General features: G+C 36.2%; 2 protein-coding genes across 14 annotated transcripts in view; one reads left to right on the top strand and one right to left on the bottom strand.

The window, feature by feature from the left end:
- The first annotated feature begins 2366 nt into the window (after positions 1–2366).
- LOC111599449 (nesprin-1) overlaps positions 2367–27909 on the top strand; it is a 130831-nt gene continuing 105288 nt past the window's right edge. For 9 of the 13 annotated variants that reach the window (XM_030224347.1, XM_030224355.1, XM_030224351.1 and 6 more), the window contains exon 1: positions 21378–23277. In XM_030224347.1, coding sequence (XP_030080207.1) covers positions 21393–23277 — 1885 coding nt within the window. In that variant the 5' untranslated portion in view covers positions 21378–21392. Of the gene's footprint in view, positions 2445–4438; positions 5365–7883; positions 7940–20936; positions 23278–27909 lie in introns of those variants that run through there. The other 4 variants (XM_030224349.1, XM_030224350.1, XM_030224354.1 and 1 more) reach the window with 4 other exon arrangements.
- Positions 9552–12949, bottom strand: LOC111592924 (sodium-independent sulfate anion transporter-like). The gene is made up of 3 exons (XM_023305377.2): positions 12539–12949; positions 10225–11314; positions 9552–10167 (listed from the first exon to the last, which is right to left on the bottom strand). Exons 1-3 carry the CDS (start codon positions 12899–12901, stop codon positions 9608–9610), a joined length of 2013 nt encoding a protein of 670 aa, XP_023161145.2. The 5' UTR covers positions 12902–12949; the 3' UTR covers positions 9552–9607.

The raw sequence follows: 27909 nt of genomic DNA, 5'->3' as shown, positions 1-27909 counted from the left end.
ATATATAACTAAGCTAATGAAAATCTATAAAAGAAAACAAAAACAGATCTAGTAACAGATACTCGTGCTAGTTTGCCGCTTTCGATTCACGTTTTCCTATAATGCTAAAAACTAAAAGAGAAAAAATTGAATGCAAATATTAAATTAACAAAATTAAGACACTTTCTAGATTTGTGCAATGTAGACACTAAGAATTGGAAATGTTTCTTCTTCTTCTTCTTAAAAACTTAACAACTTTAATCGATTATTGCTTTTTGTCTTTCTTTTTTGCTTTCAACTTTCAAGTTTCAAGAATTAAGTCAATTTTTAGTGTAAATTTCGCTTTGCGGAATTTGTCGCGCCTTTCGTACCTTTTGTATTGTAATAAGCAAAATAAACAAACAATTTTATGATATATGAAGAGAAAAACCATAAACAAAAAAAAAAAAATTAAAATAAAAATAAAAAAATTTATTGCGGCTTTTTGATTGCTTCAGTTCGAAAACAACAACAATAAACAACAAACAGCAAACAGCAACAACAACAAGAACAAAACGAGATATATTTTTGTAATTTACAACACTGTTTTTTGCGTGTCACAAAACAGAAACAAAAGTTAATGCGAGGCAAATAAATAAAAGTTTAACTAAATGCTAAAAACGCAGTATACTAACAATAATAATAAAACAAAAACAATATATATATACATACATATATATATATATATATATATATATATAGAGGCATATATTTACAGTTTAACTCGATGCGAGCAAAATGCGCTTAGCCAACACTTAAAACAAAAAAAAACTGTTCAAATAAATGACAAAAGTTTCTCCCAATTTAAAGTAATTGTAAATTGCATTTAATCCAAAGATGTTGCCAATCAAGCGTAGATCAATTTGTCAAAAAAACAAAAAAACAATAATTAAAAAATATTATTTAATTAGTATTTCACTTAAAGCCAAACTCAAGCAACAGCAGCAACAACAACAACAACAGCAACAACAACAAAATACCATAAAACTTATTTATAATTATTAATTAGTTAGTAAGCAAATGCAACAACAACAAAAACACTGTACTAAAATAACAAGGCGCAAATAATGCAAAAAAAAAGCCGAAAAAAAAAACAAAAAATGTTGACAAGATATACAATGCAATAAATCGATAACGATACATAAATAAAGTCTTTAAACATGTTGTGTGTTCAATGCAAATAAAAACAAAAAAAAAACAAAACAAATCGATTTTTATTTAAATTTAAATGCGCGCCAACTTATGACTTGAATAAATCCATTTTCAACATTGAACTCTAGATGGCGTTTTTTAGATTTGTTAACTGACAATAGTTGCTTGGCATACGAGCTTGCACTTAACAGCATCGACTTCTCCGTGGACTTAACAGAATTTGATTGTTTGGAGCAGTTTTTATTACAGATTGTCCAATATGAATAATCGTTTGTTCTACGAGTTCTGCTAAGTTAACAGTGGCATGTTAAAATATGTTAGCTTGGTATGCAATATATTTTATAAGTTTTTTAACAGTCATTGCATACCATACAGAGCTGACAGCGAGGTTATGAACTATTTAACATTTGCTGTTTAACTGTTGCCGCCATATATGTTTAACGATGCGTATGTGTGATGTAGATATAAAAGGAATACATATCGATACAAAATGATTCAAGCCACACCAAGCTAAATTCTTATTGGAAATAAGCTTTCAATTGAATAACTTGGGAGTCTTGTTAAATAATTACGAATTTGCTCAATAGAATAAAATTTTAAAAGGAAATAAAAATTAAAAAGATATTCTTTAAGTACGACTATTTATATGATATACAAGTGAAAAATTTATATTAAAATAAGTATACAATTTATACGCTCTTCAGCGTTTCCAATAAGAATATTTATATTTGCCTTTCGCTTCGGCATGAGCACATTTTGTGGTTGCCGCCAATTTCTATCGCCGATTCTCTTTTGAGCTTTCATTTTTGTTTAGAATGTGATGTGTAAACAAACAGAAAAGGTGAGTAAATTGTGTTTCCCTTGGAGCATGCGCAGTGGCATTAGCCGGCGCAGGGAGAAAAGCAGCCTGCGACTCGTGAAAAGTTCGGCAAGTGCCGAAGACTGCGGTTCGGCTGAGGCGGTTTTCCTCGAATTTCCCCTTCAAGATCAAAGATCGGCAGCAAATTGTTGCTTGGATGTTTCAGTTAGTGTTTCGTGCTCGTCGAGTGTTGTTCTCGGTTTTTCCTCAACATAAACGAAAGTTTTTGTCACAGCACACACACAATATATACATACATACATACAATATATTCGCCTATATATGCTGAGTGCATATATATAGATAGATATATATATATATATACATACATATATTATTAAAGTTGAATCAAAGCCGATTACTGTGCGCTGTGTGCTTTGACTAAATCGAATAACGTGTTTCAGTTCTCCAAATGGTTCGTTTAATTACTCAATTTCCCAGCCACCCACGCACACACAGACGCACTTGAAAACGGATTACATAATCGCAGCGAAGAAAAACGTGGAAAACACGTTTTCCACTTGAAAACGAAACAGAAAAACGTTCGACTAATCGTGCGTTAGTTAATGCGCGTGCACTTAAAGCAATTATATTAAAAAAGATCATTAAAACGATGGCACTTAAGATCAGTTCGGTTGCAACTAGCAAGCAGGGGGCGGTTACAAGTGGGGCGTGTGTGTTGTGGTAAAGGAGAAGAGGAAGAGGTCGAAGTAGCAGTAGATATATAATCGAAGCACGCTGCACTCGCAGCATGATTTTTCCGACCAAAAGTTTAACGAACTGAGTTCATTTCTATTTTTGAAATTTATACGAAAAAGTAAAGAACAAGAAGAAGAAGACAGCTGAAAGAAAAGCAGCCAACGCAACGGCACAAGAAAGTGAAAAGTCTGCATGGTTTTTCCGCTGCGGCAAAATGTGTGCTACGGGAACTGATCTGTGAGACGCCTACACTGTGCAAATTTTCTGTTGCCTCTGGACATAAATTGAGAACAGATGCAGATTTTGTACACCATTTTATGGACTTTTCGCTCATTGCGAAATTGCTACAGTAAATATTCGCTAAGATGTATTTCTAAAAGAGAATAGTGTAGAATATTTGAAATTTATAACAAACTTTTTATTTTTTATCTACAAATTATTTTTAACATATTTTTTAATTGAAAAAAAAATTTTATTTATAAATTTTTTAAACTTTTCATTTTTTTATTTGTATTACAAATATTTTGTATATACTTATTATACGATTTTCAAGTCCTCTTTTGATTTCTGAACTAAAATTAAGAAATATAAAAATACCTAAGCATAAAAAATATTAAAATAGTTAATTTTTTTATTTAAAAAATTTTTTAAATTTTTAATTTTTACTTAAATAAAAATTCAACATTTTATTAAATAAAGTTCTGCTAAAATTTTCAAATAATTTTTTTTTCTATTTGAAGACTTATTCATAATTAAATCATTATAATTTTCCATTAAGCAGTTTATATATAAGAATAAATATTTATTTATAGACAACATAGCTTCGCACTCGATTTTAGCGAATGTTTACTGTATGCATATATATTTATTTAATTTTCAAAAATTGCCGAAAACTTTCGTTGATTTCACTTTCATAAACATACAAAATTCTATTTGGCTAAAATGCAATTAAGTTGGAAAATGAAAATATTCGTGAAAGTCTTTTTACCTCACAGCAAAGTTGTTTCAGCAACACAAACATAGCCGAATATATGTATTTAATATTGAAATTAATGGCTTCAGCTTTTCTATGTTTATGAATGATATCAGTGGACGGCTCTTGGCCAGACGTGTGTAGTATTTATGTCCTTGCCGCCTGCCAAAGAGCACTCAGCGGCATAAGCATGCTGCAAGAGACCTTCACAAATGCTGACAGTTGGCTAATTCTCCACAGCGACAATATAGTTATTGGTCGATATATTCATATTCATATTCAACTAAATTATATACTATATCTCTGTGACAACTAAAACCAAAGAAATTCTTTTTCTTTTCTTTTTTTTTTTCAAATTGGCAAACGCAAAGCTAACGAATGGCGTCAGCGCCCATTTTAAAAAAAGTCGAAATCAAATAGATATATCTATATATACATATATATGTAGAGCGAAGCCATAAAAGAATTGGGAATTGAGTGCGAAAAGTCGAATAAACATTTAGCCCACTTCCGTTAGAAAATAGCACAGTCTACAGATAATTTCATCAGAGACTTTAGAATAGGTCATGATTTATTTGCGTACGACTCTTTGTTTGTCTGACATAATTGGGTTGGCTGTTCAGGTGTGCAAACTGTGATTGATTAGCCTCTGTGTGCGTGTGTGAGCTGAACTCTATGCTAGACTGATCCCGTGCTTATTACGATCCCAATCAATCCAATCTCTTCTGTACTCACAGTGTAATATGTTATATTGAAGTGTGCCCCCATCCAAAGAAAAATTAAGTCTATCCCATTGAAGTGTCTTCGCAAAATCCAAACCATATCAAAGCAAAAGCAAAAGAAACCGTCAAGTAGTTTAAACGTAGGCTGTGAAAATTGAATATGTCCGGGCCACCGCCATTTGGCAATGGGCCACGTGGCTGGAATCCACGTGCACCCAATCCCGCCTCGCCATCGCCCTCTTCGTTTCTGTATCGTCCGCCCTCGCCGTGGACAACAGCGCCCAGTCCGCCGCCCATAATATCCGGGCCGCGTGCCTTTGGCCAGCCCATGTCGCCGGCGCCACAGCTGCGTGGCCAGCGACCCATCGGCAGCGTCAGCAGCAGCAACAACAACAACGCCATGCCGCATCCACGTCCACAGTGGCCTGGCGGCAATCAATCGCCAGCACCGTATCAGCCGCCGGGCATGTTTGAGCCGCCGGCCTATGCGTATGGCGCCGCTCCACGTCCCTTTCGCCCTGCTCCGCTGCAGCAGATGCAGCATCAGAACTCGTATGGCGGCCAGCCGACCAGCTCGTTTCAGCTGTCGCCCACACCGTCGCCCATTGTCTGCCAAACGCCCAGCTCGGACTTCACCTACAGCAGCAGCCGGCAGACGCCTCTATCGCATCAGCAGCCGCACTATCCGCAGCCGGCGCCACCGCCGCAATATTTGCGCCAGACCGGTGCACCACCACTGCCACCACAACCGAGACAACACGGACAGGATCAGATCGATTTTGTGGGCGTGCCCTTGGAGCCGCCACAGCCCAGATCCTATGTCATCTACGACGATGAGGAGGAGTTTGGCCCATCGACTGCCGAGATAATTGCGAATCAATCTCAAGACTACATCGATGAGAAGCTGGCCGAATATCAAATGACAATAACGCAGCTGCAAGGTAAGTGAAGCCAACATTAAATTTAGAGTAATATATAGAGAAATGTTTATAGCTGTAAAATCTTTGATGAAATCTTATTCAAAATGTTCCCTTGCCAAATTTCGTGCTTAAATGAAAATGGGCTAAATAACGGTTTTATTAATATGTGTATATTAGACAGAGGTAGGCGTGGTAGACCACATATGGTATATACATATATATATATATATACATAGCTTGGAAATATAACCTGATTTTTCTATTCCTCACTCCTTAAAGTTCGTTAATGAAAATTTGAATAACAATTAAATTTCTAGTATTTAAAAAAGTTAATGAGTGAACGGTTTCAATTTTATTTAAAAGAAAGAAAAGCGTATTTTTTTTAACTACTTAAGCTTATTTTTTCTGCATTTGTTATATACATAAACTATATTTTAAAGTTTTTTTTTAAGTACTCAACTTAAATTTCATTAGTATTTTTTAATTACCTAAACTTAAATTTCTTTGGTATTTTTTGTAGCACCTAAATTTAAGTTTCTTTAGTATTTTTTGTTTTTATTTTATTTTATGTTTATTTAAGTTTTAAAAGTTTTTTTTTAAGTATTTAAATTCTGCTTTTCTCTATTATACTACATTACTATAACAGCAGGTCTTTGGAGCCTGAGTATATCAGAAGTCATAGGGCTGTTCAGTAAGGGTTTAGCACATATAAACAAAACATTGTTTAAAAATTATTCTTGAATTTGGATTACTAAACTAGATGAACTTTTTTAAATCTATGTTGCGAAGACTCATGTCGTTTTCTAGTCTCTTAAATATATATTTGAATTATATATTTGAAAAATATTTTTTTAACCATATTTTTTTATAAAAATTGTGAAATCTGAATAGAAACTCGACTTTATGGCAAAGAAAAAAAACAAAATTATTGATTAATTTTTTATAAAAATTTTTATCTAAAATTTCAAAGAAAAATATTTTGTAAAAAAATTAGTCTTTCAAAAATTTCCATTGACTCGCATTAGTAGCAACGTTTGTCATATTTATGAAGAAAAATATTGATGTTGAGTGCTTGCTAAGATAAATGATATCATATCTCTATATAAACATTTTATGCATAGCCAATAATTTGAGCATATTTTAAATTCTTCCAGAACACAGAAGGCACAGCATTTAGAATGAATCATCTCTTTAGAGAATTGTTTCCAAAGAGTTCCTTTTATACTATTACATAGTAAATAAAGAAATGTCTCGGAATAATATATTATTTATTTGATTTGCAATTTAGCAAGCATCAAACATTCGAGACCCTTACTTGGGCGTGACTATTTCGATCATCGAATGAGACAGCGTAATGCACTCCAGAATGTCCAGTAATTTTTGCACATCCTGAAGGGACGTGACCGCTTCTGGGGCACCCGTTAGATTGACCAGCTTGCCATCGAAATTGACCGTATATTGCTTATGCTTGAAGATGATGACACGATCGTAGGGCACGTGGCATTTGTTGCGCTCCTCGGGCGGCAGTTCGCGGCGAAAGATCACGCACGATGGCTGATACTTATGGCGTTCACGTTCGGGTATCTTGTGCACCTTCAGATCGCCCGTAAATATGGTCAAGGTGTGACGCTGCAGCACAGCCGGAGCCACCTTGTACAGGGTGACCTTGCTGCTCCAGCTCTCTGTGGGCAGTTTCATGTGCTTGGCTGCATTGGCCAACTTGACCAGCGGCAGCTCCAGATGATGTCGCTGCTGACGCGTCTCGGCTGGAAAGATCTTGGGACGTATAACATACCAGGTGTCGTAGTAGGTTACCTGCTTAACAATGTTCCCATTCACCTGGCAGTGGGTGATCGATTGCAAGTCCTTCTGCTTGAACTTCTGCTCCGGGAAGTTTCTAGGCTTATTAAAGGCAGCGACGTTAGGCGTCTTGGCTCTATTCCCTTTCAGTTCCTCTACGGATTCTTCTTCAGATTCTGTCATTGTTGGGCACAGCTCGCGATCCATGCTCATCAGCGGCTGCATCGTTTGCACATTTTTTCCCGACTCTCCATTGAGTATACGTTGCACGGGCAACGTTTTAACTCCATTTGGCTTCATTTTCCAATGATTTTCCAGATTTTCGTTGAAGTTCTCGTAGAGCAGCTGCTTCAACTTTTTAGGTCGATTGGCTGCTTGGGATCCGTTGGGCTGTTTCGCTTGCAAATTTGATTTTCTAGCTGCTAGAGCGAGCGGCTCAATATGTGCCGGAACTTTACATTTGCCCATAATGAAGGGCCAGCAGAGAGAGAACGAGAGCGAGAGAGAGACGGAGAGACTGCACACCAGAAGACTTAGCAGCCTTCTTCTTCTTGCTAAAAGGATTCACAATCAGTGTGACAGCTTGCAAAGTTAACTTCGAGCAGAGAATCATCGAGAAACATCGCTTTGAGTACTTATCGATAGGCGCGATAGGCACAAATTGAAGTTGCCTAACATTGCTTTGCGATATAAGTATTATTTTGTGCTTAAGTGAAAAAGTGAATTCGAGTTGAAAATTTAATTACGCTCAACATGTACAGTTGCACGTCAACTACGCTAATTGTGTGTGGCACAGGTATCTTTGTTATATACTTATGATGGCTATATGTAGAAACAAGCATACGTATATTTACTTTTTCAAACAATCGCCAAAGCTAGGTTAGAACAGCTGCCGGCCTACAAGTTCCTTGGGTTAATATTGTCGAATGCATATACAAACATATTTACACATGTAAATTTATATATATATATATGTGTATATATATATATACACGTCTTCACACTCCTTTGGGTATCGCGCTGTGCCCACTGATGATTCAGCTGCGGCCCCCCTTGAATGTCTCATCTGAACTTGACCCAGTCGCCCACGTCGATCAACGTCGCCCAAGTTTTTAGAATTGACCATGCACACAGAAATTTGTGTGCTTTCTTTCACCTTTTACAATGTGTGTTTGTCATGCCAGAACTATATGTGTATGCTTATGCATATACCCTGTAATAACATGCTGGACATCTTTTGTTTGGCAACTGCCAATTGCCAGGGCTGCAAACGCAAACGCAGAAATTGCGCTAGTTCACAATGGGCACTAGCTCTTTGCTATAAGATTTAGTTCGTGAAACAGGAGAATTTTAATTTTATACTAAAAGGAAATAGAAACAATATATATGTTTAATATATATATGTAACTATATATGACTTTTTTATGTAGATCATATTATTTTTAAGACATTTTATTAATTTATTATTTATCAACATTTATTAACAAAAGAAACGTGGATTCAACCATAGAATTCTGTAATGTCTGGGCAATTGTAACAAGTTGAAAGTGAACAGTTCACAGAAGGTTCTTATAGTAGCGCTATAAGATATGCTGATCATATTTGGTATGCTATAAATTTTGAAAACTTTCTATACATTTCTTTTTAATTCTGACTTCAAATAATAAATATTATAAAATATAAATTAATTTTTTTTATAGAGCATTCCCTAGTCGTTCACTTACTTGTTCCATGCCATTTGTGCTGCTCTATTTATAGGCGTATTAGTAATCGCCAATAGAGCAAGGCATTATAAAGCCTTTAAATACATTATAGAAACCATTTTTGGTACTTTTGACACAATAAATGCGATTGCAAAGATAGATGAAATACATCTGTAACAATTTATTTTGGGATTTTACACATTTCATTTGATTACACTAGACTACAAGCTGAATAAATTGCACTTTAAATTCAGCAGAATTTAATTTAATAATTTTTTACTGCGAATTGTCAAGTTCAAAGACAAATTTGATTTAATTCATTTAAAATTTAAGCTCTTTTAAGACGATATATTGAAAGAAGATAGAAAAAAAATTTAAGTTTGCTGAAGAGTATATCTGCGAATGATGGGTTATATATGTGTATAGTAAGTGAGATCGATTCAAGAATTAAAAACTGCAAAACAAAATTTAGAAATTCTTTAAAAAATTATCTTAAATTCTTCAGAAAAATTATATATTCATGTATATATACTTTGTCTCTTTAAAGTAATACCTATAACATACTATAGACTGGTGAAAACATTTGTAGAAAACTATATATATATTCATACTCATATATATATGATTGATAATACTTAAAAAAAAAACTATTTAAATATTTTTCTATAATTTTTTTTAATTTTTTTATTATCATATCAAGTTTGGGCATATTATAGCTATAGTTATATACATATATATACAGTAATAGCCAGCTTGTTAGCTCAACTCTTGGCCAAAGAAAGTGTGCTGGCCATGCTTACGCAATCGGTGCCCGGACTTTTGTCCAGCGAATCCAAGGAAGGGGAAAGAACTTGATCAGGTCTCAGTTCCTGATTGAGTGCGTACGTATTATAGCATAGCACTAGTCGGGTATTCAATCCCTCGAATATGCTGGCCACACTGGGCTTGAGGTTGAAGAATATGATCTTCTGCTGCCTGGCGCGAAAGTCGGCGACCATTGAAGAGATGACTTTGGCGGCGGTAAAGTCGGCGGCATAGATATACGTGCAGTCGATGACAATGGGCAATGAGCTCCGGCTGCCCGACTTGATCACCATGTTACGCACAAACTCAACGGAGGGAAAGATTAGGCAGCGATCGGGCGTTATTTTGAGAAACTGAATGCCCTGCTCCGTTTCCAGCTGCTCCACCATGACCTTGGGCCGTGCCGAGTGATAAAGTATGAACAGCTGATTGGCAGCAATGGCCACCAGAATGCCAATCTCCAAGGGCAGAACCAGGCAGCTGACAAAGGCCAACATACCAGGCAACAGATCAGAGCCTTAAAAGAGAAGTCAATTGTAAAGAGAGAAGAGCAATCTCACCTACTGTCACTTACGTTTGCTGCGCCACATGGGTACTACGATCTGGTATTGCACTTGGAATATGACCGCCGATATGAGTATGGCCGCCAGCACAGCTCGTGGTATGAAGCAAAAGTATTCGGTGAGGAAGCTTAGAGCAAGCACCACAACGAGGCCGATATAAAAGTTGGACATGCTGGTGCGACAGCCGCTGGCATTGTTGATGGCGGACCGAGCCAGGCCGCTGTTGCTGCGATAGCCGCAGAAGAGCGAATTGGCTATGTTGGCCATGCCCGTGGCGAATATCTCCTGGGTCATGTCGATGGGCTTGCCCTTGGCAAAGGCCTTGCACACCGATGCACTCTCGAGCAGCGCTATCAGCGGCACTATAATCAAGCCATAGCCCAAGTCCTGCACCATCTCGAGGAATGTTTGGCCAGGTATAGCTGGAATGCCGGCTGTGGCGTTGCCAGGCTGTGGCTCAATTGAGAAGGGTGGCAATGCCAGCGTTGGCATGCCAGGCGGTATATAGCCAGTCAACTGAAAGGGATTCCTTCCAGCTGCTTCTAAACGCATGGCCAGCACTGTGGTGACCAGCACAACCGTCGCATTCCTCGAGATGCCCACGAAGCGTATAAGATTATTCACAATGCGCTGCCAACGAGATTGCTGCGCTAGCTCCTTTGGTCCAATCGTCATTCTGCCCAGGCTGCGCATGATCAGGAGTACAACGACGCAGCCAACACCTAAGTAACTGTCCGCTAGGCGTATGTCGCCGATGTTCTTGAGCATGCTAATCCAGCGCTGCAGAAACGAGGCTCCGTCGCTGTTCACGCCCAGTATGTACTTCATTTGCGAGGTGCTCACAATTAGCGCTACGGCGCTGGTAAAGCCCGCACTCACCGGGCCCGACACGAACTCCACCAGGGAGCCCAGCTTGAAGAGCGCCATCAGCAGCTCAATGAAGCCCGTGATAAAGGTGAGCAGCACCGAACGCTGCCACGAGCCCTTGGCGAACTGGTACGTCATCAGCGAGGCAACAGCTGTGCTGCCAATGGTGCAGTCCTTGCAGGTGCCCAGCAGCACGTACATGAAGCAGCCCATAAACGAGCCATATAAGCCGTACTGCAAAGGAATTAGTTGTGGGAGGGGTTAAAGGAATAATTAGAAATTAAATTAGGATTCGTGATATTCTGTTTCCAGTTAGTTAGACGACCTACAAACAGTCAGATATCAGTTTTGAAATTATCATTTAGTAAAAAAAGAAACATTTACTGAATGAAAATAAAATTAAAAATGATTGCATTGATTGGAAGAAGGAGGGACAGCTTGGCAGTGGAATACTTCAGGCTGTATCATAATTGGTTTCCAGTTTAATAACAGCCGAAAAAGGTTAGTTTTTAATTTTAGTTATATCAAACAAAACTCTGAAACGCGTTTTATGATTAGTACAATTTTGTATCTTTCTCTTAATTTGAATTTTGTATATTCAAAAACTTTAAATTATTTTTTCGTTGGCTTTTTCACATTGAAGAACGTAATATATCTCCTGCCATCACGCCTTATTAATTTTTTAAACAAATTGAGGATCATAAAGTTTTGTTCTTAATTTTATTTTTTCATTTAAAATAAAATAAAATATTTTATCAAATAGTTTCTATTTTTTTATTGATTTAAAAATTTAATTTTAATTTCTAAATTATTTCTATTATAATTATATTATATCAATATTTATTTAAAAATATTTGATATATTTTTTTTATTTATTTAAAATCGACTATACATTTTATATTTTTTGGAATTTTTTTTTTAAATTTTTTATTATTAATCCTGGAGATTTTTTTTCAAAATTTCAGTTAACTCTTTTATTTTAAACATTGATTTATTGATATTTAGTTTAATTTTAATTTATTATTTAGTTTTCCATCATTTAATTATTTTTTATTTTTTTTTATTCCTAATAGTTTTTGTAAGACCGCAAAAATGCAGGAATATTTTTCGATAAACATAACTTTGTTCAAACTGATATGCTTTAAAGCAATTTAAATTATTTTTCTTTAAAGTTTTTTATCTTAACTGATTTTTCGTTAAACTTTTTCTTTTAAGCTTGTAGCATTCTCTTAAGAAATGGATGGGAATTTGTGCCATTTTTATATATTTGAATACACAAAATAAAGTTGAAATACGTCAGCGTCTTTTATGCGCACTCAGAAGAATATCACTTTTTATATTATATTTAATTAGTTTATAATTTTCACTTAGAATAAGCTATATATAGCTACTATAAAGATAAGACTGAGAAAACATATTTACACAGCCACACGAACAATATTCGTTGGAACAACTTACCTGAGGTGGCAAATTAACAACGCCCGAGTAGGCCAGACCTTGGGGAATGACCGTAAGGCCCACTGTGAGACCAGCGATCAGATCGCCCAAAGCATCACTACGGTTGTATTTGGGCAGCCAGGTGAGAATGGGCAGACGTCTCTTTAACGTCTTCAGGCGACAGATATTGTCGCAGCGGCGACTACAGCTCGATTCATTTGACTCTTGCTTGGCGGCTTCCAGCTGCTCGAGACTTTTGAACTTGGAGGTGCGATGATCTGTCAGCAGAATGAACTCCGTGGAGCTGTTGCTAAACTGCGATTCCAGATTGTGATTGAGCTGTGTCTGCTGGCGGAATGTCACCTCGTTTTCAAGCGTGGACATGCTAAACGCAGTTTGTGTTTCTTTTCTAAACTGTGGTCTTGAATGTCTATTAACGGACTGAGTAGAATTGTAGATTGGACTGATTATATTTGGAGCAATGCTGCGCTGCTGCGGTTGCTGCTTCTGCTGCTGCTACTGCGGTTGCTGCTGGCAGCGGCTACTGCGGCATGCGGCTCTTATCGTGGGCACCCACTTGTGTTTGTACAGCCAATGGCGTAGATGTGGGAGCGGGATATAGGTTGTATGTTTCAGTTAACTGCGCGTAAAGCGTACTATAATCTCACACCACACATCACAATGACCAGCCCCTTAAAGTTGTTTATCCAAGTGTCAACTCGTTGCTCCAAATTTTTCCATTTATCAATTGGCCTCTGATTATTGGGCGCGCAAATATTGATGAAGATCGAAATCTTGTTAAGTACGTTATATGATATCTACATCGCTTAGATATAACCCAACAACTAAAGTCATTTTCTTTTCTTTATTTCACAATTGTACGAAATATAAATTATTATATAAGAACTTAAATCGCTAGCACATGTCATAAAAGCTTTATAGCTAAAAAAACGATTTAAATATATATAGAATATTTTTTATAATATATAAGTATTCGAAATATATTTGATGATTAATCTTTAACCAATTCGTGCATCTGTTCATAGTTTCCATTGAAATATTTGCGCGCTAAACTTTTACAAAATTTCCTTTTAAATATCACTTTTGCAGTATTTAGTACATTTCCTAACAATTGCCTAGCATACAAAAAGCCCATTGTGCTTAAATAAAATTAAATTTCCTACAAATATCCCAAGAAAACATCCTTCCCAAATAAGCCTTACGCCAAATTTCCTCTAAAATGATCCACATTATCTCTGAGCATACTTAATAAATTTCCCGTATGTATAACATATCCCTGAAAAATGTCCCTATTGAATGAATGAGTTAAATGAAAGGAATTTTAACGAAGGACTTTTCAAATTAAATACCTAAAATTCCCACTTTAACTAATTTGTAAACAGTCAAACTTGAAAAGTTAAAAACATTCGTTATTATTGGAAATATGTAAAGGTGAAACGCTTAATTGAAATTTGAAAAATAGCAAAACTAATTTATCTTGCTAAGAGATTGTGTTATTGTTAACGCAATTGACTCAAAGCCACGATGTAAATGTGATCTGTAAACCAAAGTCAAACGCAAAATGGTGATCACACTTTGCTGTCGACAAGGTTTACGAGTATTAAAGCCTTTTGTTGATTATACGACTTGAATAGATGTATTAAGTAGAAGTATATATATAAAAGTATACCTATATATGTATATATGTGCATATCTCTAACTAAGTACAAAGGCAATGAGATCACTTTTTTGTATATTGAAACGCAGCTCGTCTATGGCACGTCTGCTATTAATGTATGTATGTACATATGGATGTATGCGTGTGCATGTACATATGTACAATTAAAGCTGTTTACAGAGACAAAGGCAGCGAGTGAAAATGAGTTTTCACGTTCGACTGATGCTGGCGCTGATGTCACGGGGGAAATGCTGCCTACATTTTGTTATTTATAAATTGCATTTGCCTCGCTCTTTGTTGTTGCAATTGTCTTGTTAGCCAACAAAGCCGGCCAAAAAGAAAGAACACGAGCTAATCGTGTGTATGCTTCATGTTTGGTATAAAATATCATCTAGGGAATCGGGTATGACTCTGCTATATTTAGTCGATTCATTCGCCCTGCTTTTCCTGCTATTTTCATTCTGAGCCGTTTTTCTTTTTCTTTTCAATTTACTCGAACTTGTCTTGTCACGCCGCTAAAGTGATTAAAAATAGAGTTTTTTTTCATTTTCCTTCAAGTTTTTTCAGCATTTTCTGGGTTTTCTCATTGCACTCGCATGTGCTTATACCATATATTTTTGATCTATTTTTAAGAGGGATTTTGTGCTTGTTTTAAAAATAAAGGTTGGTTGGAATGGAATTTAAAATAAAAGACAAATGCGACAGGTTTTTGTTTAGAATAAAGGAAAATTAATATTTTAGTTGGTATAAGTTTCTATATGGAATGGAAATATAAGTTTAAAGAAAAGATCAATTTATATTTAAAATAATTAAAGGAGCATAAATTTCTGCATGAAATGAAAATATAAGTGTAAGAATTTCAATAAAAAATAATTTATTTTAGATCAGATTGCTGGAATATGAGTTAACCTGGCAACTGGAAGTAATATATATATATATAATATGCATATATATATTCAAGTATAGTGCTACGAAATTTTAAGGCGTTTAATGGACGATATTGAGATTGATTGCTTTTTGATTGATATGTAAATATATATATATATATATATATATATAGACAGTACTTACGTTTGAAATCTAGTCTATATATGCTACGCTAGGCAACATAACTATATAGATTGTTTGGTTTACTTTATTTAGTTGTTTAATTTACAAAAAAAATAATTTTTATTTTCTGATTTAGTGAGATTAATGATTTATCGAACAAATCTATGAAAAATATAAGAAATCAAATAAACTTTAGTATAATTAGTGTGTCTTGTTTAAAAGAGCATAAATGTAAGCTACATAAGCCAACCGGATTGGCATCTATGAAATCGAAATAGACATTTCTTTATTTCTCTCTATTATGACGTGGGTCTATTGAATCTATATAGAAATCAAATGGCAAACATATGAAATGCATAGCTATAAATAGATATTTCGAAACTAATTTTAATAAATTCAGCACGTAAGAGTCGGTCACGAATGATATTCTATAGATATATACGTATCTAGATATAGTCGAGACATATGCGAATGGCGCAATTCAAACAAATCAAAATTGTTGACAGTGCGATTTTTAATTGCCTTTTTATGATTCTGGTAATTGTGTACGTGTGTGTGAGAGTGTGTGCGTGAGCTCGAAAATATTTTGATGTCTAATAGTTTTAATGGTTTACATAGCTTAATTTTTGTGCAAATATTTTGTTGGTCAAGTCTTTAAAGGAACACAATTCGCTTTCTTGGTTTCATTTTAATTGACTTTTCGACTCATTTATTAGATGCCTGAGCAGATACCTATATATATATATATATAGTTTAGACTTTCGGAGAATGTCTGTTTACAAAAGCGCTTTTAGTGCTTGAGTCAATATTTTTGAAAAACGTTTGCGTTTGCCTTTCCATTAAAGTGCCCAACTTTATGGTTAGGTGCGAAATAAATAGCAAAAAAAAATTTATTTTTAGCCCAGCCAAAATATTGAAACGTGTTGAAAACCCAAATGTGAAAAGTAGGAAACAAATGTTTATGCGAAAACTGTTTTGTTTGCTCAAACTTGAGCCGATTGATGGATGATAAATATATCCGTCTGAAGCAAAATAGATTTCAATATGTTTATAAAATCATAAATATATTCAGTGCTTTGCTATCAAACGTACAAATTGATATATTTCGAAAAATGAAAAAAGTTTTTCACTCAACTCTATTGAGCATTATAAATAGATTATCTAAAATATATATATGTTTTATTTCCAGATAATTTAGCGTTTCTATTTTTGAACTATTCCGCGGAATTCGTATGGATAACTGTTATTTTTGGTACTATTTATATTTTTACTAAAAATAAATTTATATATAAATATGTTTCAAAATTGTATTGTATTCAAACATTCTAGAATTGAATTCTAGAATTTGATTAAACTATTGTTATTATTAACATCATGCAAACAACATGCCTGAAGACTTTCGATTAATATTTTAGGATTTTTGTATACAATTTTTATAAATAAACAAATTATTTATATAAATATTTCAAATAAGACAAACATCGAATATTATTGTTTAGAAATTCCGAAATACTAAATCAACAAGTTCTTTATGTAGCTGAATAATTTATTGACCAACATTACAGTGTATCTGCAGACAACAGCTCTGCTAGATGTTAGCATTCAGTTTTAACAGTGAACTGAGGCCAGCTTAACAGCTTCTGTTAAAGGCTTAACAGCAGTTGTTGTGCTAATTAAAATAACATAGGCTATTTATAGCCACTTATAGTCACTTCGGTTGGCCTATCAAGTGTGCTGCCACTTAACATTTTTACAGCCACACTCTGCTTTACGTTGTCTAATAAAATTTACATTTTCGTTGTTGTTGTTTTTGCTCTGTTGTTATTGTAGGTGAGCTGTCCAGATGTAGCCACTGTTGTTTATCCAATTAATTCATGTGCGCGCTGTTGTTGTTAAATAGATTTAAGTATTTGTTTTTATGGGCATATCTGTATCTAGAGAGTTGCTCTAGTGTCGAGCGCATCTCTCCCTTCACTTTACGTGCAGAAATGTTATTGGCGCTGACTGTTAACTGCTGTTAGTTGAGGGACAATTGATAGATGAGTTTTGTCTTTATCTTTTTAAGCTTTTATGAAAGTTCGTTTCAAACATTAGTCGGCGACTTTATGTGCGTATGAATGCACAGATTTGGATTAGAGTTTTTATATAAATAGATATCTGGGCATAACAAATTTGCCGTGGTTTTAAGGTCAACTTCTAGTTTGACAACAACAATCAACTGGAATGCGCTCACCAAAGCGTGACGTCATTAGCCTAACTCAACATGTAGCTCCAAAAACTAGTTTGTTTGAGTGTGATAAACACAAATGGCGATTATGTAAGCTCGAAAAATAAACATTTGTTTTGGTTTCTGTGACTGGCGGCCGATCGCGCTTTCATGAATGACTTTCATTAAATGCTGTAAGTTGAGCTTTATTATGTGATGACCCACATTTGCTATTCAGGCGCCACTTCAAAAAAACGGTACATGTTTACCAAATACTTTGAAATCGCTTTTCGAGCTAGTATTGAATTACAATACAATATACATATATATTCATCTCTGTGTGTATGTGAGTGCATTTCTGTGTTTGTATATTTGTTACAAACAACCACCCAACAACAATGTGTGTAATTGGTATTTTCTCACGCTCATGATGTCACACACAGAAGGCGTAAGGAAACAACAAAAACAAAGCAAAGCGCAATAAGAAGTAAAATTGTACTTGAGCTTCAAACACATACATAGGAATGCAGAAGTATAGGCAGACATAGAAAGAGAGAGAGAGAGAGAACGCGTATGAATGATTTATGACATTGAGAGCGCCAGTAAATGAGAGCGCAAGTTACAGTACTCATTCAAACCTTTACTGCCCAATAAAAAAATAGAAGAGCTTTTCTGCGTATCGGCACTTTTCATAGACGTAGGGCAGTTTCAGTGACGTCGTGTTTAGCAATGCATGAATTCTCAAGGGGGTCAAAAAATATATAAATAAATAAATGAATGAAGAACTGCATTTAAATTTGTCAATAATTTTTTATATTTTTATGTTTATGCTAAAAAATGATGTAAGTAGGAGTTTTAGAAAGATATCGTCTCTAACTGGCTCGAGTAATATTTATTTTTTTTATTACAAGTTGAATAATAATTAATGTTTGACCCTTTTAAAAATATCATTAGCTTCGCCCATGCTATGATAGCACAAGCCGTCGGTTCAAAGGTAGTACGTGCTGCCGTAGAAGTAAGCACGGAGTGGGTAAACATACATCACAATGCGTAAATAACATAAACGCGCTCTCATATTCACATACGTGTTGCTCTCTTCTTAAAAAAAAAAAACGAACAAGTAAGAAAGCTCTAGTCGGGGTGCCCGACTAGGAGATACCCTGATCCCAGTCCTTTGAGTTTTGTAATATTTTCCGTAGTTTGTATCGAGTATTAAAAAAAAAAGAAAACAAATAAAAATCGACATTGCGAGACCAGGATTCGAACCCGGATTATTTGCGCAACGTGCACAAACTCTACCAACACCGCCACTTCATAACTAAAAAAAAAAAATAAATAAATAATATAAAACAATAAAAAACATTTCATCTCCTCTGGTCTCGAACCCGGACCAAGCTGCATCCGAGAGGTGCCTCTACCAACGCAGCCACTGCCCTTCTTACGCGAGCTGTTGCAAATTTGAACATAAGTAGCAGCTAATAATTCAGCACAATTCAATCGCAATTTCAATTCTTGGAATAGAAAAGTATACACGCATTTGAATGTATGTGTGCACACGCATAGGAAAAATGCGTGCGCGTGGCGCTGCTGACATGTGCTTTTGCAAATTGGCCAAACGTTTTGTTTAATAACTTCTGTTTTACTTAATGGATTTTAATGAAATTTTCAGCATATGATCTACATATCCTATTGGCTTGGTTGAGATGCAAACGCCTTCACATAATGGCCCTAGTTCCAACTAAACTTAAATTCTAAGAATTTGGGGGAATTTGGAGCCGGTATCCAAAATCCAACAAAAATCAAAATTGCATAAAATATACATAACACTAAATACAAAATTTGGAGGCTCTAGCTCTTAAGACGTTCGAGATATAATTTATTTACTGCATTTCAATAATGTTTTTATTCGATAACAATTAAATGCGAATAGTTATCGAATATTTGAAACAAACTTGACCTGCGCGTGCTATACACGGACCTACAAAAAAAATTTCAAGTCTCTAGCTCTTATAGATGCTGAGATCCACGCGTTCACACATACGGACAGACGGACAGACGGACAGACGGACAGACGGACAGACAGACAGACGGACAGGGCTCAATCGACTCGGCTTGTCGTCCTGATCAAGAATATATATACTTTATGGGGTCTGCCACGCCTCCTTCTGCCTGTTACATACATTTGCACAAAACCATTATACCCTGATTTCCCATTTTTAATGGGATCAGGGTATAAAAATAAATAAATAATATAAAACAATAAAAAACATTTCATCTCCTCTGGTCTCGAACCCGGACCAAGCTGCATCCGAGAGGTGCCTCTACCAACGCAGCCACTGCCCTTCTTACGCGAGCTGTTGCAAATTTGAACATAAGTAGCAGCTAATAATTCAGCACAATTCAATCGCAATTTCAATTCTTGGAATAGAAAAGTATACACGCATTTGAATGTATGTGTGCACACGCATAGGAAAAATGCGTGCGCGTGGCGCTGCTGACATGTGCTTTTGCAAATTGGCCAAACGTTTTGTTTAATAACTTCTGTTTTACTTAATGGATTTTAATGAAATTTTCAGCATATGATCTACATATCCTATTGGCTTGGTTGAGATGCAAACGCCTTCACATAATGGCCCTAGTTCCAACTAAACTTAAATTCTAAGAATTTGGGGGAATTTGGAGCCGGTATCCAAAATCCAACAAAAATCAAAATTGCATAAAATATACATAACACTAAATACAAAATTTGGAGGCTCTAGCTCTTAAGACGTTCGAGATATAATTTATTTACTGCATTTCAATAATGTTTTTATTCGATAACAATTAAATGCGAATAGTTATCGAATATTTGAAACAAACTTGACCTGCGCGTGCTATACACGGACCTACAAAAAAAATTTCAAGTCTCTAGCTCTTATAGATGCTGAGATCCACGCGTTCACACATACGGACAGACGGACAGACGGACAGACGGACAGACGGACAGACGGACAGACAGACAGACGGACAGGGCTCAATCGACTCGGCTTGTCGTCCTGATCAAGAATATATATACTTTATGGGGTCTGCCACGCCTCCTTCTGCCTGTTACATACATTTGCACAAAACCATTATACCCTGATTTCCCATTTTTAATGGGATCAGGGTATAAAAACAAAATTTGCGCAGCGTCTCTCGTTACGCTCGCGCTCTCTCATTGAAATTTGAGCTTTACTACGATTACTATAGTCCAGCCAGTACTCTGGGCTGCTGCTTCTGTCTCTGCTGCTGTTGTTGGTCTCTGGACAAGGCGTAGCACATTGACGATGGCAGCGACGACGACTCAGTATCGAACCGGCTTTCTACAACAACGGATTGGAAACGGAACAAATGAAACCTGAAGCTCGACTATAATGTGTTGTCTGCTTGCCGAAGGCATGCCATTTTAGTCTGAGTTTAATAGTGTGGAGAAGTGGACTATAGAATTTTGCCGAAAACTAAATTAAATCAAATTTCTGTCTAAGGCATACAAATGAAATACGTGTTTTTTACCTAACGACTCCGTCGTTGTATGTGATATAAATATATGGTGTCATAAAACCGAAAGAAGAAAGAAAAAAACCGAAAATCTAAAATCCAAAAAGCTTCGGTGATTAAAAATTGTGTGTGGTGTGCTTTTAACAAATTACAGTTGAATTACGAACGGGCCATAAGTGACTTCAATAAAAAAATACAAGTGAAGGGCACACGGGGGTTGTTAACGAGCCAGGAAAACTCTGCGGAAAAGCTGATGTTATTATTGTTGTTGTTCTAGTTGTCGTCGCGTGAGAAAAATCAATTTTGCATTTGGGCTGCCTAGCGAAGCGGCAATAGCGAAGCAGGACAAAAGGACAAGGCTGTGGCTAGCGAACCCAAATGACATTTTGGCCTAAGGACAAGCGTATTAGAAAACCGATGCTATCATGGCCGATAGCACAGATCCAGGCAGGCATAAGGATCCAACCATAGATGCCGGCGCCAGCATGGATGTGGGTAAGGACGTGCCCCCAATACCAGCTGTTCGACGTCGCCATGCGCATGAGCAGAAATCCACTGAGCATGTCGAGCAGCAGGAGGAGGCATCGGAAACCAAACAGCTGGAGACGTCCACTGTGACGCGCACGTATATGAAGACCATTACCACGTCACTGACCACCACCAGCAGTGCCGGCGATCTACAATTGGAGACGCCGCCGCAACGTTTGCGCCAAAAGGTGGCCCAATATGAGAAGGTGTGGTCCGATGGCACTGGCAAGCGTCCAGCCGAGCTGGGCACGGACGAACTGCGTCAGCAGCAAACAGACGATTACGACGAGGAGAATCCTTTCGATATTGATGTGCATGAAATAGAGCGACGTTTGCGTGAGGAGCGACAACGCGGCCTGGCCGAAGCGGAGGCAGCCAAGCTGGCCTTTCAGCAGGTGCATCTGCGTCACACGACCCCACGGCGCGTCGAAGTGACCAGCGAGCACACGGCCAGTCCGTTCAATGTCACCTTGAAGACCACCAGCCGCATAAGTCCTGGCGCTGAGCTGGGCAATGTGGAGGATCAGCTGTCGCCTTTCAATGTCACTTTACGCACCACTCGACGCACTGTAAAAAAGGATTTGTCACGCCAAATGGAACTGGAACGTTTCTTGGATGGCGAGCGCACGGTGCGCGAAGTGCAGTCGGCGGACGGTGTGCGCACCATCATTACCTCTTCGAGGACCAGTGACGGTGGCTATGCCGAGGAGAAAATCTATCGTCATGGCGAGGGCTATGTCTCGCCCCGAGATTCACCCTCCTGGTCGCGCTCCAGCGTGTCCAGCGAGCGTTCGAGTGTCACTTCGCCACATAGCGTCGATATGACCGCTGGTGGCAGACGTATATTAATCAAGTTGGAGGATGAGCCGGAGTCGCCGCTAGCCGGTGGTGAACATGGCGAGCAACCCGATGAAACTGACGGTTCGGTCCGCGCACGCATTCGTCAATTTGGTGGGCAGGACGAGGATGCTATGGCAACGGGTAACATTGACATTACCGTGGGTAGCAACCCACGCAGGCGTCAGCGTTTATACCAACAAACAACGTATCAAATGGGTGGCAACGAGACGCCACAACAACACCAGGAGCAACAGCAACAACAGCAACGGGCAACGCGTCCCAGCGAACTGTCATGGCAAACGGGAAAATCAACAACAAAAACATTGCTAACATCCACACCGATTGGCACGAAGGAGCAACCGCAAACAGTAACGCCGGACGAGGTGTTTAGTCCAGCTGCAACGTGCCAATTGCGCGGTTCTTCAACGGAAGAATCCCGAAAAATTGTTAGCCACAAAACGATAACCAGCACAACGACAACGACCACACAATCCGAACGGTCCGAACGGTCCGAGCGGTCCTCAACGTCCTCAACGTCGCGTAAATCAATCGGTTTTGTTGACTCGAATGCGAGTCCGAGTAACGCTGGCAATATCTCGTTTACCGCCTCGCAGATACGCATCAGCGACGACGCGAACGCGAACGCGGACGTCATCGATAACGATTCCGATACTGAGGGCGTGCCGGCCAGCAGTCTTGTGATTGTGTCCACGCCCACGCGCTCAACAACGCCCTCGTCGGCGCATGCATTGAGCGGCATTGGTACTTTTAGCAAGAGTCTGCGTCAGGATTATCAGACTCAAGCGCAACAAAGTAACCGCAGCACCCACACCCACACCAACGAACCCGAACACGAATACCAGGAGTTCCAATCCACCATGGCGTCGATCAATTTCGCACGCAGCAATTCCCAGTACGACAGCCACATCAAGGAGAAACGAGGTAAACTTAGCCAAGCGAGAGATTTACAATATGGAAAATATTATTGAAATATTATTGACCTGAGATCGAATAGATTCAGTGATCCTTAAGCCTTAATGAGTGTACAACTTAACTGAACCATGCGGTTCAGTTCGGAAATGGTTCTTGATTCATTTGAACTGATTCAACCAGCTAGGCTCACAAAATATTAACTCTTGGTTTCTGATGCATCAATATGAAACTAGTTTTTGGTTTCACTTAACTTTTGAACTTGTTCACATTCACTTGCAAATGGATCTGGTTCAATTAAACCATTTGTGCCTGTACCTTTCAGTACCGCATTGCAGTCTCATTTGACATTATCTTCTCATACCCGGTCTATCGAGTAATCGATCTTTTCGTGACATATCAGCTGTTCGCTCTTTTAGCTTAGCTCTCAATCTTTCCGTCATATCACATCGTTTGCTAGACAAATAATTTGGTTTCTGTTTTGTTATCGCATCAGCTATATTTGTTATATAATAATTAATTCTATATTTTTGCAACATATATATATATATATATATATATATATATATATATATATATATATACTGATAAGGTAGCCTAGGTTGAGGCGCAAAGTACAAAGATATTGCATTTGTGCCCAATGTTTAGCTTCCGATTTGATATTTCTATATTTGTTTACAGCTCACATGGGCAAGTGTTAAAATATTTGGTTAGTAAATAGAAATGTAATCAAGTATTTGTTAGTCAACTTTAAATTCACGCATTTTTCACCAATATAAGTAGATTTAAATGTCTATAAATAGAACTATAAATAGACCGAATGTCTAATGAAATCTAATTAAATGGAAAGGAAAGAGTTGTTCGATCCATCGTTCATTTCTAGTCATTCAACAATTGCTTTTGTATAGATATATAGCTTAGTCTATCTAAATATAAGACAGCAACAATATGTTCAAGATTTCATCGAGCGTAATTAACTGACAACTTTTTAGTATGATAATGAAATATCAAATGGAATGTCGCTTCGGCTATTCGAACGTTTCATACGAAATGACGGATTAGCCATTCGAACGACTCATTTGTAGGCAATAGAAAAACTATTAATTTGTTGGCTCATCTCTCTGATAGAATTAATAAACATTTAGCGGAAAACGTTTTGACATATATTTGAATTATTATTTTGACGATTGGCATAGAATACAGATATATTCGATATATATATGTTTATAATAATATATATGAATTTAGTAATTTCTTGACTGGTAAACGGGGGCAATTTTTATTTTGAACAAGTTTTTTTGATATATTAAAAAACAATAACAAATATCTACAAATTTAACAAATTTATTTAAAAAAGTTGTCAATTTTTAAATTTGATAAAAACACAAACAAATATTTTAAAATTCAATTTTAGTTAATTAAAAAAATTAAATTCAAACTTCAATTTTAAAATTAACTTTCCAATTGCACTGCTCATTGTGCACATTAGCGAGTGACTACTGTAGATGCCTTTAATATTGACACTTATAAAAAATATCTTTAGCACACTTTGGCTTTATGATTTTAATCGTGCATTGTCATTATTTGTTATTGCACGGATCAGATGAGATCGGAAACCGCGACCACATAGATTGGGCTGGTCAGCTGTGGTCATTGAATGCCAAGGTCAATTTGTGGCATTATTTCTGTGGTTCTGGGGCATTACTAAATAAATTATTGCCGAGACAATCGATAAATTTGTGTTGCCCAAAATGACATCATCATCAGCTGCTTTAGCCTATTGCTGAAGCTTTTGACTTGCCAGCTTATACATTATTTATATATAGGTATATAAAAATGCGCATACAGTGCGTTTGTTATGTATATTTACCCTCAACTGTGTTGGCAAGCAGCAACTGGCTGTTACCTCTTTTGCCCCAGACACAATTCATTGGCAGCCAAAAACCACTCGAAACAACCACCCAAAAAAAAGAAGAGAGATAGAGAGAGAGAGGAGAGGGGTGGTTGGGTGGGTGGGTGTCTGGTTGTTGGGTTTAGCAGGCTTTGCCGTTTGGGTCTCTGGCTTTAACGCTATTATGTGACCTCCTATTGCTCTCTTATTATGTTAAACACAACAAGCAATTAAGTGTCTAATTGTCTCACCAACTCGTCTGTCTACACAAATGTATCTGCAGCTCTAGTTATGCCTATCTATATATATATTTATATATTTATATATGTGCGCCGAGTAGGTGTGTCGCTTGACTTGTCACTTTCAATGTTTGCAGTTTAATGGGGCCATTTTGCTATTTATGTAATTGATTTTGTGTAGCCTGCAGCGATTAGGCTATAAATTCAATGTAAATATAAAGATTGCGTTATGCATCTATGGCAATTTTATTTCTAATGAATATGAATGATTGAAGCTTTTTTATAGTTTGCAAAAATATAATTTAACTAAGAAAATATATATAAATAATAAATAAATGATTTATGAATAATTAAATAAAAAAATTAATATATACAATAACATTACAAGATTTGTTTATGTTGTATAATATATTAAAATATATCTTATTCTATTTTGTTATTATTTTTTTAAATATTTTTATTAAAATATATCTTATTTTATTTTGTTATTATTTTTAATATTTTTTTGAGCGAGTTATATTAGGAGTAGGTGTGTCTTAATTGATTAAAATATATATATATTTCATATTGTGCAAGATTTGATAATAAAAACTTCAAGCCCAGGGCACAGCAATAACTAGTTGAGAATTAGAATTATATTATATATTTTAAGCGATTTCGAATCCCAGATGAGCTTATGAATGTTGAGTTTCGAGCCAAAAGACTTTTTATATAATAGTTACATTTGTATAGGTCGAGCATCCTCTGTTATATATACTGTACATAAGTATAATAATTTATCTATATTATTCACACTGCCCACATTCCTTCTGTATAGCCATGCAATTTAAAAATATATATACTTGTATATCATTTTCAGTTTCAAGTTTATCATTGTTGTCTTTCGATATCGCATCTTATGTGGAAATGTTGACTTGTTTTGACTTGGCTTGTTAAGCTAACTTAAAGTTCAAAAGTCTTAAATGTTGATAGTAAAAATTCCTTTAAAAATCAAGAATAAGGAGTATCTACAAGTCAAGCCTCAATTTTAGCTCAGCTATTTATTTCGTTAGTCAATTTAATGTGACAATTAGTTGGCATAAATAAAGTTTGCGTGCATTTCTTGCCTTCCTTTATATATATAAGACATATATATATATTTATATATTCTTGATAGCAGGGGAATTCGGTTGTTAACGTCAACGGCACTCTGCCAATATGTTTAGATTGCGTGTTTTGGCCATTTTGTTTAGTTTTTGGTTCTTTGCTTTACTTTTTCAGCTTAAAAACTTGGAGCTAGAATGCACAACACAGGCGCAGCTATGTGATTGAGTGTTATGGGTTAGATATCGCTACACGATACTTTGGGGCGCTCTTAATAAATTTATAAACTGTTTGTCATGGCATGTCAACTGTATGCTAATTGACATGCACATCTATACATAAATATATCTATATATATACTATAAAACTATTGATTGGCTCGTTGCTTGGTTCCCCTTTTTCGTTACGATTTTATTGGGCCTTTCATTAAGGTACAAACAAGTCGGGAGAAAAGTCCACTTTTGAGGTCAATCAAGAGTTAAGAGTTGCCTTTTAATGCATATTTAATAGCTATGTGAATCTTATTGGCAAAAATACCGCTGAATATCAGTTACTGTGTCAACACAAGGTTTCCGCTTCACCACCTCTGCCGATTCAAGCCACATTTCAGTGCCAAAAAGTTGACTTTCATCATTTGAATATTAATGCGATTATATGATTATGTTTTTATTGAGAGACATACAATTCCAATACTCAATGCTACATGAAAACGACAAAGATAATTAACAAACAAACAATATTCGAAATGACTAATAAAGTCAAAATAAAACGACGAGATAATACCCTGTTCATATAAAAAAAAACAAATAGTATGATGTATGTGATTACCTAAGGCTTTTGCTCTTATGGATAAACTGAACTGAACTACTGATACAAGTAATCGATATTTATTGATCAGTAAAGAGATTTAACTAGACTTATCTAAAATATTAAATGTAGTAATACAGAATTTGTTGTCTATATTTTAATTATAAAAACATTATATCTTTACAAATAGAATAATCGATATTTATCGATTTGAAATACAAATTCAACTACTAATTGCATTGACTATTGTTGAGCTCAATAATCTATTCTATTAATGCTCAAGTAAAAAGAAAGTACACAGAAATCGATATGTATCGATACACAATATAAATTTAAATACACTTTCATTGACTATCTTAGAGTTATAAGTGCTATATAGGCTATAAGCGAAAAGTTGTGGAAAAATCAGAAAAAAGGCACAAAAATCGATATTTATCGAATTAAAACTGTTACTACTTTAAGCAAATATATTATAATATTTACAATATTTATCGATTAGAAATATTTTGCATTACAGGGAATATATGATTCTTCTGTCTATAAACTACATAGCACCCCATTTGGCGCAGTTTTAATAGGGTACACAACAGTACTTAAATAGCGTTATCTATCTCTCAAATCTGT

The sequence above is a fragment of the Drosophila hydei genome, unplaced genomic scaffold (genome assembly GCF_003285905.1).
Source record: "Drosophila hydei strain 15085-1641.00,03,60 unplaced genomic scaffold, DhydRS2 tig00008114-arrow-pilon, whole genome shotgun sequence".
Lineage (NCBI taxonomy): Eukaryota > Metazoa > Arthropoda > Insecta > Diptera > Drosophilidae > Drosophila > Drosophila hydei.
Note: the sequence above shows the minus strand (reverse complement) of the source record. Positions and strands in the feature narration are given on the sequence as shown.